Source organism: Mastomys coucha, unplaced genomic scaffold (genome assembly GCF_008632895.1).
Source record: "Mastomys coucha isolate ucsf_1 unplaced genomic scaffold, UCSF_Mcou_1 pScaffold6, whole genome shotgun sequence".
NCBI classification, from domain to species: Eukaryota; Metazoa; Chordata; class Mammalia; order Rodentia; family Muridae; genus Mastomys; species Mastomys coucha.
In genome coordinates, this window is record NW_022196912.1 from 114661227 (window position 1) to 114675811 (window position 14585).

Here is a 14585-nt window from a genome sequence, read left to right on the forward strand (position 1 = left end):
AAAAAAAAAAAAACCTAAAACATACACATTAAAAATTATAATAAATCTGCTATTTAGTAAACTGCAAACTTCAAGATAGTACCTCAACATATCTTTAAATTTAATTCTGAAGAGATTATAGAATTCTGATTTTATGCCAACAAACCACCTCACTAGGAAACCTGGCTTTCTTCCAAAGCATGTCTGGCACACTGCAACTTTACCTGAAACAGTCGCTCGGAGCTCTGTGGCAGAGCTGCAGGAGAGTAGGTGGGGTCCATCTCTGTGAACTCTTCAGCGAAGTTACTCACATCTAACTCATCCCGGATCACTGGTTTGAATGGCGCAGGCACTTTTTTGGCAGCTAAGTCATCCCAATTTATCTTCTAGAGCACAGAAAGAAGATTGGGACAGGACAGAAATTTAAAAAAAAATCAAACTATATTATGAACAATATATATGATTACTTTTTTTCTTTTTTAAAGACAGAATCTTACTTGGCAGCTCTGGCAGGCTGGAACTCTCTACAGCAGTAGTTCTCCACCTTCCCAATGCTGTGACCCTTACTACAGTTCCTCATGTTGTAGTAACCTCCAACCATAAAATTATTTTCATTGTTCCTTTATAACTGTAACTTATTACTGTTTTAAATAATAGTGTAAATATCCATGTTTCTGATGGTCTTAGGCCACCCCTGTGAAAGGTTTGGTGGTCAAGCGGCTCACATGATGAGAACCTTTACTCTATGTAAACTTACTAGCTTTGAACTGAGATGTGCCTGCCTCTGCCTTCCAAGTGCTGGGATTCCAAGTGCAACACCACTCCTGCTAAGAGTTCAGTTACTAGTAAGTCTAATTAAAAATAAGAGTGCATATTTCAAACTAAGGATAAAAAGTAACATTTTTTTCAAGAATGATGATCCTATTTTCAATCTGCAGTATGTGGAAGGTGCCTGCTCTTTTCTTACTGTAGGAATCTTAGTGCCCTCTAGAGGGCACCAAGACATTAACCTCAGAGAACAGAACAAACTACTTTTGTACTGAGCCTTGGCAGAAAAGAATTAAGCCAAAATGAAAGCCAGCCAACCAACCAACCAACCAACAACTCCCTCAAACCATAAAATACTGCTATAATGGCTTAAGTGTATTCTGTGGCTGTGATACCAACCCCTATTTTCTAGGGGCTCACTGAGTTCTCCTCTTACACTGGTTTTCCTTTGGGTCACTGGACAGATTACAAAGTAAAATACACACCATGAGTCAAGTGTGTTTGTACTGGAGGTCTAAGTGACACCTTTCATTGTAGCTCAGTCAACCTCATTCAATATTTAGGTTCTACCTCTTGTTCCCATACACACTGTCTGAGTAACTGACATGTTCTGTGTTATGCAAATTCAACCCTCTGTTGTTTCTTTATGCTCCTTCTTTAACTAAAATATCCTTAGTTCTCACTAAACAGTTTAAAGATTTCTTACTCAGTCTTCAATCTAAGATGATACCATGATGAGTGTTAGAGATAATTTCTCTTTTTTATTTGTCTCAGAAAGAATCTGAGGCCCAGAAATAAGAGCTAAATATTTTTCAGTGAAATATTTGTTGCTGGAAGTATGGATTCGAGTTTTGCTCACTTTCTAGCCAGTGTCCACTCCTTTATGAGGGCTGTGACAGCCTCTATTAGAGGCATCTGCTTTGTGTTTCCCTTACTGAACATACACCAAGAAAAACTCTGGGCCAGGTCAAGCGGCTCAGCACAATAAGGATGTTTGCTGGCAAACATGACAATCTGCGTTTGTCCCTCAGCTTCCCACATGGTTGAGCAAAGAACTGATCCCCATGAGTTGTCTTTTCTTCTTCATATGTGTGCATATATATGAGCATAAGTGAATGTATGAACACCTACACACGTGCATGCACAAATACAACATTTCTTAAAAATTTTAAGAAGAATCTTATAAAATGACAAACTTCTAAGGTAAGAGGGTAATTTACAAAAACACATTGTTACCAGAAGAATGTTCAGTATGTAGAAAATTGAATGCTATTACGATTCTTCCCACCTCTATAGCATTGCAGAGAAAAGATCATTCAGATCTTTGTGAGTGGATTTCTGGTCTACCCCATCATTTAAAAGTGAAAGCAATTACATAAATTAAAATTACTATTCAAGCTGTCAAGAAGATAAGTACCTCCAATACTGAGACATACTATAATATTCACAAGCTCAGGGAACACCTGAGAAAAAAAGTGGTAGAAAAGGACAATGGAGCATTCTGTTTAATTTTACATACTTGTTAACTTTTAAGCTCAAATATGAACAAGATATAATGTCTGTTTGAAAAGTAATATTTCTCAGACAACGCACAATACTGAGTCCATTTCATTCTAAATACATTTGTCACTGTGTTACCGAACTTTAAAGTTTTATAGTAATATTTTAAAAATGGGTGGAGAGACTAAAATAAACATACTCTGTTCTCACAGAAGTGAGGAGACCTCTTTTTTCAATGAGGAAACCACCTCCCAGCCCCCACACAGAGGACAAAAATCTATGGCCTCATACACACCACACAAGTGCTCCACCACTGAGCTACGCCCAGCCTTGTTTTTTTATATTTAACAAACAATAACAACACTAGGAAAGCCTAACTGAAATAACTGTTTCTTCTTTGCTTGCTATACTCTATTTGTTTTAGTGATAACAATAAAAATTTTTACAGAATAAAAACATAATGTGGATGACTCTACCAGACCATTAAACACCAAGGCCTTGCTTGTTGATATGTGAAGTTACTTAAACGTTGTAACCTTCAGGATTTTAGAAATGGAGGCCATGCTGCTTCAGCCTTTACTATTCAGGCTGAAGTTACTAAGCAGTTCAGCCGCCCTCTCCATCGTTGACTAGCCTTCACCTGGAGTGAACTGAGAACATGAAACTGGGGGATGTGCTGGTGCTCTGTGCAATAGTGTCACTTGGCTTTTTCATAAGAAAACGACTGTTACAGAGCAGAGAAAGCAAATGGAAATGTATGTCACTGACACTGACTGAGAACCAGGCAGGCTTGAATATTCCAAGATTTCTCCCGGAAACAGAAAGAGGCAATGGAGTTGGTAACCAAAAGGTGGAACCCAGTACAACAGCTCACGAGTCATACAAAGAACATACATCTCCTCAGTTCATGTGCAAACCTAAAAACCAAAAGCACTACCTAGAATTTACCAGCTGTGTCCAACCTACAGGCTGCACACAACCCCTGATGGCCATGAATGTGGCCTAACACACTGTAACCCTGAGCACAATGAGACTTCAGGGGCAATATTTTGGGCAACTCAACTGTTCTATTCTCAAGCATAAACTCTGGAGCTGACAACAACTCTGTCTTAGTGTCAGAGGTTGGACATCACTGTGGAGAAAATATAACACTATCACAACCTTTGCTCCTAGTGCTTTAGGGAGGGAAAGCCATTTTGGTCTAAACAAGTAGAAGACTGGTCCTTCCTAAACATCTGTCATAAGAGTTAGGGGACTAAGGTAGGCAAAATGGGGAAGTGACCCCAAGAGGGATTAAATATACTCATCTCCTAAATTTCACCTCAAAGAAGAGATGCTCTTTGATTTCTTCTGCATCCCGCGGGCCACATCCCAATCGCTTCTTGGGATCTTTCATCAAAAGATGCTGAAGTAGGTCTTTAGCTATTGTGCTCATTTCCTGGGGGTATGGAGGCTCACTTTTTAAGATTCTCCTGTGGATAGATAAAGTTTACTGTTAGAACAACCAGAGCATGACATTATAACAATGGCTATTTTACTAAAACTGAGTGTGGTGTAGCATTTCAAACTGAACTACACATGCGAGGAAACTATGTGGGGCCACAGGCTGCGGGATGCCTCAGAGGGTAACAGTACTTGCTGGCAAGCCTGAGCACTCGAGTGCAGTCTCTGGACCCACAAGCTGTCCTGTGATCTCCACAGGGAGGGCAGGGAACATGTCTACAACTATCCCACACGCAAACAAACACACAAACAAACAATAATCTGTCAATCAAATAAGTAAAGGGAGGCGCAGGAATTAAAGAAAGACCACTGGGCTATTCTTTAACTTAAATCAATCAGTAAAAAAAACTATTATCTCAAATATGTCATTTAATAAATTTAAAAAGGGGACTTGGGCTAGATTACACCTCCACTCACAGTTCAGAGTGATCCTGACTAAAGTTTAGTTTTGGTTTTGGTTTTCGAGACAGGGTTTCTCTGTGTACCCCTGGCTGTCCTGGATCTCACTCTGTAGACCAGGCTGGCCTTGAACTCAGAAATCCGCCTGCCTCTGCCTCCCAGCTGACTAAAGTATTTAAACAACTCTTTAACAATATCAGGAGAGTTAACTCAGGAGAACTATAGTCTTCCACTACCTCACTTCTTCCCAGTGAGTAGCAACTTTAAAGACCCAAAAGGAACCAGAGAAGTCAGCCAAGACAGGACAGCCAGCACTCAGTGACTAAGGGCTAAGTCTTGTTATCTGCAACTCCAGGCTGGTTTCTCAGTGGCAAAAGCATCTGTTTCTCCACGCGCTACCACATCACAGACGAGCCAGTGCATGAGGAAGTAGGAGTCAGTGGGAAATGCATTCACTATGAGAAACTTAAAAGGCAACTATGTTTGTATGAGAAGTGTATTCTATGATCATATTTTTAAAAATCCAATCCAAGCATATAATTTCACCTGTGAGGAGGTAGATCAGTAATTTAATGAGAAAAATAATCAGATCAGTGAAATGAGAACCTTACTTAGCACAGTATGCATGATGATAAGCTTCATTACTTTGGTTTATAACAAGACCCTGTGCTGTATGTGTTAATAAGTATTACTGGGCTAGAGAGAGATTGCAATGGGAAAGCCCTAGGCTAGTATATGAGTCTCTAGGTTTAATATCTAGTATCACAAAACCATAAAACAAAAAGAAACAAAACATCAAATAGCAACAAAAATAGGAAAAACACTGTAAAACCTAAATATATGGAAAGCGTAGCTTGGTAAAACCATAGACTTAGAGGCAAGATGGAGGTTAAGGCTGGCTCTGCTCTGTTCTTTACTGGCCATTTGACCTTGGGGTAATTAAAGGATTCCTTTGTTTCCCAGTTCCCTTGCCTATAAAATGGTAATATTAATAATATTATAATAATAATATATATTATATATATTATATATATAATATATTATTATATATTATTATATATAATAATATATATAATATATATAATAATATATATAATATTTTATATATATATTATATATAATAATATATAATAATAATATATTATATATAATATATAAATATTATATATATTATATATATATAATATTATAATATTATTATTAATAATATTATCTATCTAAAAGGAGTATCACGAATTAAAACTTGACTAGTGACCAATGCAGCACATTGCATGGTACAGTGCAAATGCTTAATAAGTGTGAACTACTCTTCTAGTCCCTCATTCTAATGTAACCATAAAGCAGACAGAGGACTTGTACCAGCCTGCTGAGAATCATCAAATGATACTGAAACTACAGTTTTTGGCAGAAAATTATAGCCATGATATTAATATCAAAGCTAACTTTACTCCTAAAACTCTATTCTGGGAACCAAAGACAAGAGTGGCACAGAAAGACAGACGGACTCCACTACGCTCTTGCTATCGAATCATCTGCTGTTGCTCAATGCCTGCAGGGTTTTCACCTCCAGCAGAGAGAGACAGGCCTCTCGTTAGAGTGGCCCAGACATATTTATGAAACTGGGAAGCCCGTCTCAGAGAAAATCATACACATCCTTTCCTATTTCTGCACTTTTGCTATACTTAATGGAGGAAAGAATTCCTTGTGTATTGGTGGCATCTGGTATTGCTGCATCGGGATAGAGAAATGTATACCATGGCTGATGTCTTTCAAGGTTTGTTATCTCTGCTGAAAGTCTGTCTACTATATACCTAGCAAAGATTAAGAGCAACAGTCGGTCCTAAAACAACACACAGGGTATAAGAACCTATCTCTGTGGGTATGTCAAGAGGAGGAACACCTGAACACAAGAGATAGCTCTGCTGCTATGCCCAGCCTGGAGACAAGCTCACAGGATAGTGGCCCAAGTTGGGAGCTTTTGTCAGGTACACATGAACCAACAAGGGTGTGCAGGAGAGCAATGCCCCATATTCAGAGGTATTCGTGAGGTAGGGAGCACAACAGGAAGAAAAATTGGGCTGAAGTCTGAAGGAATTTCTGTGAAAACTGGTGAAGAAGTGCAGAGAAACACAGAGTCAATCTCAAGTCACAATATGGCCAAACCCAGGAGTTAACTTGGAGATGATATGCACCCCTCTTCAGACTGGGAGCAGGAGAGAGAGGGGCATGAAGGAGTCTCTGGAATGAGGGTGGTGAGACACCCCTCCTTTTTGGTGTGTGAGGTGGAGAATGCCTGAAGGCTATTCCTGTTGCAAAACTGTAGGTGCAGGATGAATCCTTAGCCAGTGATGAGTGGTGAGGAAAAGGAGTTGATTCAGCTTTTACTCTGCGAGAACATAACCTCAGGCTTACCGTTCTCTTACAGTGTCGTTCAGCCTACTGGGTAACAGAAAATAACTTAGAAAGAAGGGTTGTTTTGACTCACAGTTTCAGCCCTCACTCTGCTAGCTTTGTCACTATGGTTGAGGCTTAACACCTTGATTGTGGTGGGGAACATGGAGATGCCTGTATCATGGGGACTCGCAAATAGAGATAAGAGGAAGGGTCTAGGACAAGACACAACTTTAGAGGCTCACTTCCTCTAACTCGGCCCCACCTAATATTTCCACAATCTCTCAAAACAGCACCAACTACCAATAGAGACCAAGCTTTCAATCCCAGAGTCTGTGGGAGGCACTTCCTATTGAAACTATGACACATGGTTGTATCTTTACTCAACTCTACAATTTTCTGCTTCATGACAATGTTGTTGGCTCTCACAGTCTGGTTTCCATGTGTTCCCAGAATCCCAGAATTCCTTATAAGCTACCTGATTTTGAAAGCTTTCAGTAAACCTCACTCTTATCCTTTGCTAATACTAAAAAGGAGTGTGGGTATCCATTTAACAGTACATAACATAGTCACTGCAAATTTACATTTACAAAGAGTTGGCAATTAAGAATGCTTATGATAAAAATTAAGCAAGAACTGTGAGATACAGAATTTCTAGTCTGAATAAAATACTGTAACAAAGAAAAACTCTAAAATGGTGTCTATCAAAAACACTGAGTTTGAGGAAGGCTTACAAGCCCCACTCTTAGATGTGGAGGTACTGACAGCTGATGGCTTCTTGGGAGGGAAAGTCAGTTTTCTGTAAGGGTGTGGCTCTGGTATATCACTACATTCTCATGGATGTCCCCACCCATGAGTTTATGAACAGCACAAACTAGACCTCATGGGTTATTTAAAAAAAATGAGGGGTGGCTCTAGGAAAAATTAGAGGGAGGGGTAAGAGGGGGATATGATCAAAATTCCTTATATATAATTATCAAAGAATAGAACTATTATCATTTTTTAAAAAGCAGAGCAAAATAAAATAAACTCCTGCTTGTCTTTAGGGTAGTATTTGTCTGTCAGTTTTTGAAATGGGGTCTCATCTCATGTAGTTCAGGATAGCTCTAAACTGGTTATATGGCTAGGAATGACTTTGAGCTATTGCTCTTCCTATCTCTTCCTATGTCTAAGGTATTAATATTACAGGTGTGTGCCTTATGTCTCACTCTGGATGTTGTTACAGACAGCACCTCTTGGGTATGTTTTAAATTATTATAAATGTTAATTTTAGAATAGGAATAAGATGAACTTCATTTCACAGATTCACTGAGAACACACTGTGACAAGGGAATCTAGAACTTTCCATGCATAGGTTCTAGGGTGCCACTGAACACAGTTGTAACCATCTGCTCTGCATGGCATTCTCCTCCCCAAACTCCAGGCACAGCCCACGCTGTAGCTCCATTAAGAATGCCTCCCTGACAACCTGGTCCCCAAGGAACCACACCTCTTTTGTACTTTCAAGAGTGTCTTAACACTCACACATTTATCAAAACTCCCCACGTGATCTTTCATGTCTTTCTCCCCTATCTTCCTACACACTACATAAGTTTACCCAGGACAAGGACAAAGTATTTATACTTTGCTTTTTCCTTAGGAAAAAATACTCTGCAAATACTTCACTAATTAAATCTGTTTCCTACTGTCTGTAGGCCATAATTTGACAGCCTTTTATCGGAAATGAGCATCTACCAGCCCAGGAAAAAACCCAGCAGCATGAAAATAAGCATGTCCAGTGAGACAGTACGAAATAACTTCCCAGTCACCACGTGCTTGATCCCAGCCCAACCTCACAGCGGCTGAGTCCTTAGGACACAGTGGCTGGTGCTGTCTGTTTGTCAGGGTTACAAATTTACCCAGTCATCGACTGACCCAAATTGAGGCCCATCCCATTAGGGAGAACCAATTCTTGACACTATTAATGATGCTCTGTTATGCTTGCAGACAGGAGCCTAGCATAACTGTTAGTGGAGAAGCTCCATTCAGTAGCTGATGAAAACAGATGCAGAGACCCACAGTCAGGCATCCTCTGGAGCTTGGGAAATCCTGTGGAAGAATTGGGGGAAGAATTAAGGGACCAACAGAGTCAACTAACATGGACCCTTGGGGGCTCCCAGAGACTGAATCACCAACCAAAGAGTGAGTGAGCATGGGCTGAACCTATGCCCCCTGCACATATGTGGCAGATGTGCAGTTTGGTCTTCATGTGGGTTCCCCAAAGACTGGAGCAGGGGCTGTGGCTGTCCCTGTCCCTGACTCTGTTACCTGTTTGTGGATCCCATTTCCCTAACTGGGCTGCCTTGTCTGGTCTCAATGAGAAAGGATGCACCTAGTCCTGGAGTAACCTGATGTGCCTGCCAGGGTGGGGTGATACCCAGGGGACCCTCCCTTCTTAGAGGAGAAGGGGAGGGGCATAGGGGAGGGATTGTGTGAAGGGGGTCACTGGGAGGAGAGGGAGGTCTGATATTGGGATTTAAAGTGAATGAATATATAAATAAATTAGGGAAAAAAAGAAAAAAGGAACTTTACCCAGGTATAATGTGGATAATTTCTCAGCTTAGATGCTTGCATATAGTGTCCTGGCTTCTGGGACTATGGGGGCAACTTCATGAGTGTACTTTTCTCTAGATATGGAACTGGCTACCAAGGGGGCAGAAAATTCCAGGCTGTCACATCACTTTGGGTATTATGGAGCCCTCGTTTGGTCTCTATAGCTTGTATCTTCCTCAGCCAAAGCAGTTTACTCACTTGGAACAAAGATTCTTTGGCAGCTTTGCCTGCTTTTCAAGGCTCTTTCCTTACCACCCTCAGCCATCCTGAGTTATAAATTCATTTATAACTTTATAACGTTCCAGCTTCCCAGGAAGCCATCCAACCACATATGACAATGATCCCCAAAGATTACCCTGTGACAACACAGCCATCTTAGTTAATGTGCAGTTCCTCATGTTCACACGATGCCCTTGGAGGCCACAGCCCTGTCACTAAGTACTGTGTGCTTCGACATACCTCCTCACTTCCACATAAGGTGCCTTATTTCTTCCTCATGCCCTCATGACCTCTTATGTCTCTGGTCCAGTTCCTGGAAGGTCTGATAGGTGCCTACTCCTGCCACTGCTTCTGGTAGTCAAGAAGAGAATCCCCGTCTCTCACAATTGGGAGAAACAAGGACGTAAGCTTGTCTGACTGAACTATGCTGAAAAGAGGTCACCACCAGGTCCAGCTGTGCATCTATCTTGAACAACAGCAACTACGACAATGGAATTGTTTTGTACATCACCCCAAAGCAAGACATTTGTAATTGGAACAAAATTTTAAGAGTCAAATGAATCCAAAATGATAACTGACAAATCAATCTAGAGAAAATGTAAAATACACCAGAATTACTATCTTGTTTTTCAGCTTTTTAGTCAGAAAGACATAAAAAGTCATATAAAAATTACTACAATACAGTGATTCTCTAAAGAAAAAAGTCCTAGGCAGAACAACAATAAATTAATCACCCAAACTAGGAGTAGGTAATTTTTTTTTCATAAGGCACAAATGGTAGGTAGAATGTCTAGCTTGGTCCCTAGAGGCCAGAGTTAATTCTGAATTGACAGCTCCTTAAGTATGTGTGGACTAAATGCCTTTCATGATGCTATACATGCTGAGATGGAGTAAGCTGCCACGTTAGGCTAGCCTATGCAGCAAGGAAATGAAGATGGTTCTGGCCACCAGCGAGCAAGTGTAAGGCTCGCATTCCACCAGCCTGTAAAGAACTGAATCTTCCAACAACTGTGTGAGCTTGAATACAGATCTTTTCCTAGATGAGCCCTGAAATAACTATAGCTTAATCAAGACTCTTGACCACAGCCTTCAAGTAGAACATACACCTGAGCTATACCCTAAATTCTTGAACCACAGAAATTATAAGATGCATATTGCTTAATCCACGTACTTTGGAGGCAATTTTTTACTTGTTAATAGGCGAGAGAATACTAACAGAGACAGGCAGTAGGTATTTTAGGCTTTGTAATCTACCAGGTCTCTGTAGTTAACTATTCAACTCTGTGACTCTTGTAAAAAGCTGTAAGAAAAAATATACTAATAAACAAACACGGCTATGTTTTAATAAAGTTTTACTGTACACAAATTTAAATTTCACAGAATTTTCACATCATGATATTTTTTTATTTTTAAAGAACGTAAAAGGCATTCTTAGCTCATAACTCCCATCCTCCCCAGCAAAACCCAAAATGCAAAAAGAAAACAAACTGGCATAAAGAATAACTCTTGCCTACAAACTATAGTTAGCTGACTACTACTAAACAGTACTAACTAGAGCTCTTTTTTGAATGGCTAGCCCTTGGCATTTGAAGGGATTGGTTCCCAAACCCCAGGGATATAAAACTCTGAAAAGTCAAGTTCTTTATATAAAATGACATGGACATGGTGTGTACATACAGCTCATGCACATTCTCCCACAGACTTAAAACTCTTGGGGGAACCTTCACATTGTGTGAAGAATTTATGTATTTTCAATTGTTAATTCTGTACCAGCAGACAACTAAATGTTGGTAGGATATTGGTATTGCCATTTCTATGGCTTATCCCTGGCCTTATGTTTTGAAAATATTCATCCTTCCTCACTTGCTTAAAGATAATCTAGAATTGCATCAGAGGTTCGGATTAGTTATAATAAAGAGTTGACAGCCAGTAGCTGGGCAGGCAGTGGAGGACGGAAGTTCCAGGCAGAGAGAGGGGCACTGGGAGACCAGGCAGCCGCAGGTGATTCTGTGAGTGCACCTGGAAGAAAGAGCTCAGGACCGTAGCAGAGCAGAGAAAGGTACTACAGAGCAGAGCATGAGCTAGCCATGTGGAAGGTTGTAGGCTAGAATGGACCAGCTAATTTAGAGGGGCTGGTAGACTGCCCAAGCAAAAGGCCTAAGCTTTAAACTATGATAGAAGCCTCCATATCATTATTTATGCCACTGTGGGTCAAGAAAGTCCCACCGTCTAAAACAGCTCCAGGCTATTTCTAACACCTGACACAATATAAATGTGTAAATGGTCACTACATTGTACTGTTTTGGGGATAACTATAAAATAATCTGAACTTGATCAATACTGATGTATCAATTATAGATCTATTTACACATTTATGAGTGAGACTTGAAGTGGGCAATGCTGAAGCAATGCTAACTAGAGACTGAGGGCCTGTGAAAGGCAAGAGGCTAAACCAGGGTCTTTATATCTCTACACTCATAAAGGTCAGCATAGTGCTTTGTGTGTATTCTATTCAAGTTCTATATTTCGAATTTTCTGAGAATCATTTTCTCCAATATTTTGATCTATGGATGGTACAAGGATATGGAAGCTATGGATATTAAGGCTGCCTAGACTTTTGATAACACTTAGATCTAGACTTAAATAAAATTATACCTATAAAAATATAATGAAACATTAATATAGCATGCTTTACTGAGGGGAAACTAAACACCAAATAAACACCTCATGGCAAATATATTATATCACTTCAAAGGCAGAGAAAAGTAGAAACAGTTGTCAAGAGATGATTTTGGAAGAGCAGGAGATAAACATTTACATCTTGATTTTCAGGTGAAGAGATATTCATTTATCATGGTTTTCATGGCCCCATCCTGTAGGAGGAGGTAAAGAATGACTCTCTGATGGGGCAGAACTTTCCTGTTCAGAAGTAACACATGCTCTAAAGAGCAAACTTCTACACAGACAGAAAACTAGTGGGAAGATACATAAGAAAGAAAAGCTCATGATACAAACATGGATACATGCATGGATAAAGATAAGAAACAGGAATACAAAAAGTTCAACAGCAACCATTCAAGTCAACATTACCAAATTAGCTGTCTAACATCGGGTGAGAGATATGAAATAATTTCTTAGGACCAGTCAACAGAACTGTAGGTACACTGTACCATGGCTGGGAGTCTGGGCCAGGTGACTGCTGGTTCTCAGACTCGAATTCAAAGACTTGAAATAAAAACTCAAACAGACTGCAAAGGCACCAAGAAAATTTTATTCAAAGTCAAGCTACACAGAACAGGTCGGAACACAGCACAGAGGCGCAGCTGCCAAAAGAGCCCTGGTTCTTGTCTGGGCTTCCTTTCATAGGGGTCAAGAGGAGTATGGCTACCAAGGGGCATAGTGCCACAGATTCTCTATTTTGGCTGATAGAGTAGGTCATATAAATATTTCTACTGTATATGTCCTTTCTCAATAAGTATCTAATTTTAATCAAATGCATATCCAATTATGCATAGGCATAAGATGGTAAATAGGGGATTATCTCTAAAAATTCACCTTTATTGGGCATTCACCCAAAACTAGTTTAGGATGAATTGGTTCTTGTGTCTATTGGGAATAGATCTGAAGAGAAACTGAGTTTAACAGTCAAGTGGGACCGGGCAGTGGTGGCGCATGCCTTTAGTCCCAGCACTTGGGAGGCAGAGGCAGGTGGATTTCTGAGTTCGAGGCCAGCCTGGTATACAGAATGAGTTCCAGGACAGCCAAGGCTACATAGGGAAACCCTGTCTTGAAAAAAACAGTCAAGTGGGGGAGAAACCCCATTGTTCAGAGAGGGCTGTGTATTTTAGTACAGATAAGGGTCTCAGGCTATTAAGTGCATTATTAGAAGAGGGACGTGTGCATAACCACATAATATCCCAGGTTACTAAACTACCCCTATACTTGCCTGTTTCAACATCTAGAAAGAATAAGCAAAATTCTTTTATATTCTTGAGAGCACAAGGTCAGACGGGACAAGAAAGATAATTTTGGCCTGTTTTTTTTTTTTTTTTTGGGGGGGGGCGGGACCAGATACAATTAAACGAACTCAATATGGGATACAGCATCCACAAAAATGTCGACCTAGCAGTCCTTTCATGAATAGCATGGAGCAAGTAAGGGATTGAACCCACATCCAGGAAAAGAGTTTAACCGGAAGAAGAAAGATGGACTCTTTTTACTATCTTTTGAAATTTTATACACTAACACCTTTAGTCAACATTTTAGACTATCTGTAGATAACAATAGCAAGCAAGTAACATGGATAATATATTATTTTGAAGCATCTCAAATAAAAAGTACAGGATGAATTGGTCCTTAGGCTAAGTTCTTGAAAATCAAAAATATTAAGTGACAGAGGCAGAGTATGGTGGCATATACCTTTAATCCCAGAACTTGATAGGCAGAGGCAGGTGGATCTCTATAAATTGGCAAGCCTGGTCTACATAAACTATAAGCTAGCCCAGGCTACATAGGGAGACCCTGTCTCAAAAATTAAGGAATGTAAGACTTCAATGAAAAAAAAAAAAGGCCTTCACTAATTAAACCATTCAGAGACAAGATAATAATACACTTATCTCAGTGATATAATCAATGGTACAATCAGAATGATTATCCTAAAGGAACAAAATGGGGTGGGACAAGCCAGGCACCCAAACAGCCAAACAATCATGGTATCACCAAGCTTTAAACAAAACTAATTAACCTGACAAAGCAGAGAATTGATTAAAGGAAAGTATTTTGCATTTCCCTGATGACTAAGGATGTTGAACATTTCTTTAGGTGCTTCTCAGCCATTTGGTGGTCATCAATTGAGAATTCTTTGTTTAGCTCTGTACCCCATTTTTTAATAGGGTTATTTGGTTCTCTGGAGTTTAACTTCTTGAGTTCTTTGTATACCTTGGATATTAGCCCTCTATCAGATATAGGGTTGGTAAAGATCTTTTCCCAATTTGTTGGTTGCCGATCTGTCCTACTGACAGTGTCTTTTGCCTTACAGAAGCTTTGCAACTTTATGAGGTCCCATTTGTCAATTCTTGATCTTAGAGCAGAAGCTATTGGCGTTCTCTTCATGAAGTTTCCCCCTGAGCCTATTTGCTCGAGGTTCTTCCCAACTTTTTCTTCCAATAGTTTCAATGTATCTGCTTTGATGTGGAGGTCCCTGATCCACTTGTACTTGAGCTTTGTACAAGGAG

The 14585-nt window shown here is 39.9% G+C and overlaps 1 protein-coding gene across 2 annotated transcripts in view; it reads right to left on the reverse strand.

The window, feature by feature from the left end:
* Rps6ka5 (ribosomal protein S6 kinase A5) overlaps nt 1-14585 on the reverse strand; it is a 202030-nt gene that overhangs the window by 34876 nt on the left and 152569 nt on the right. For both annotated transcript variants that reach the window (XM_031356192.1, XM_031356193.1), the window contains 2 exons: nt 3569-3719; nt 204-365 (listed from right to left, as the gene is read on the reverse strand). In XM_031356192.1, the coding sequence (XP_031212052.1) occupies nt 204-365; nt 3569-3719 (313 nt within the window). The remainder of the gene's footprint in view (nt 1-203; nt 366-3568; nt 3720-14585) is intronic.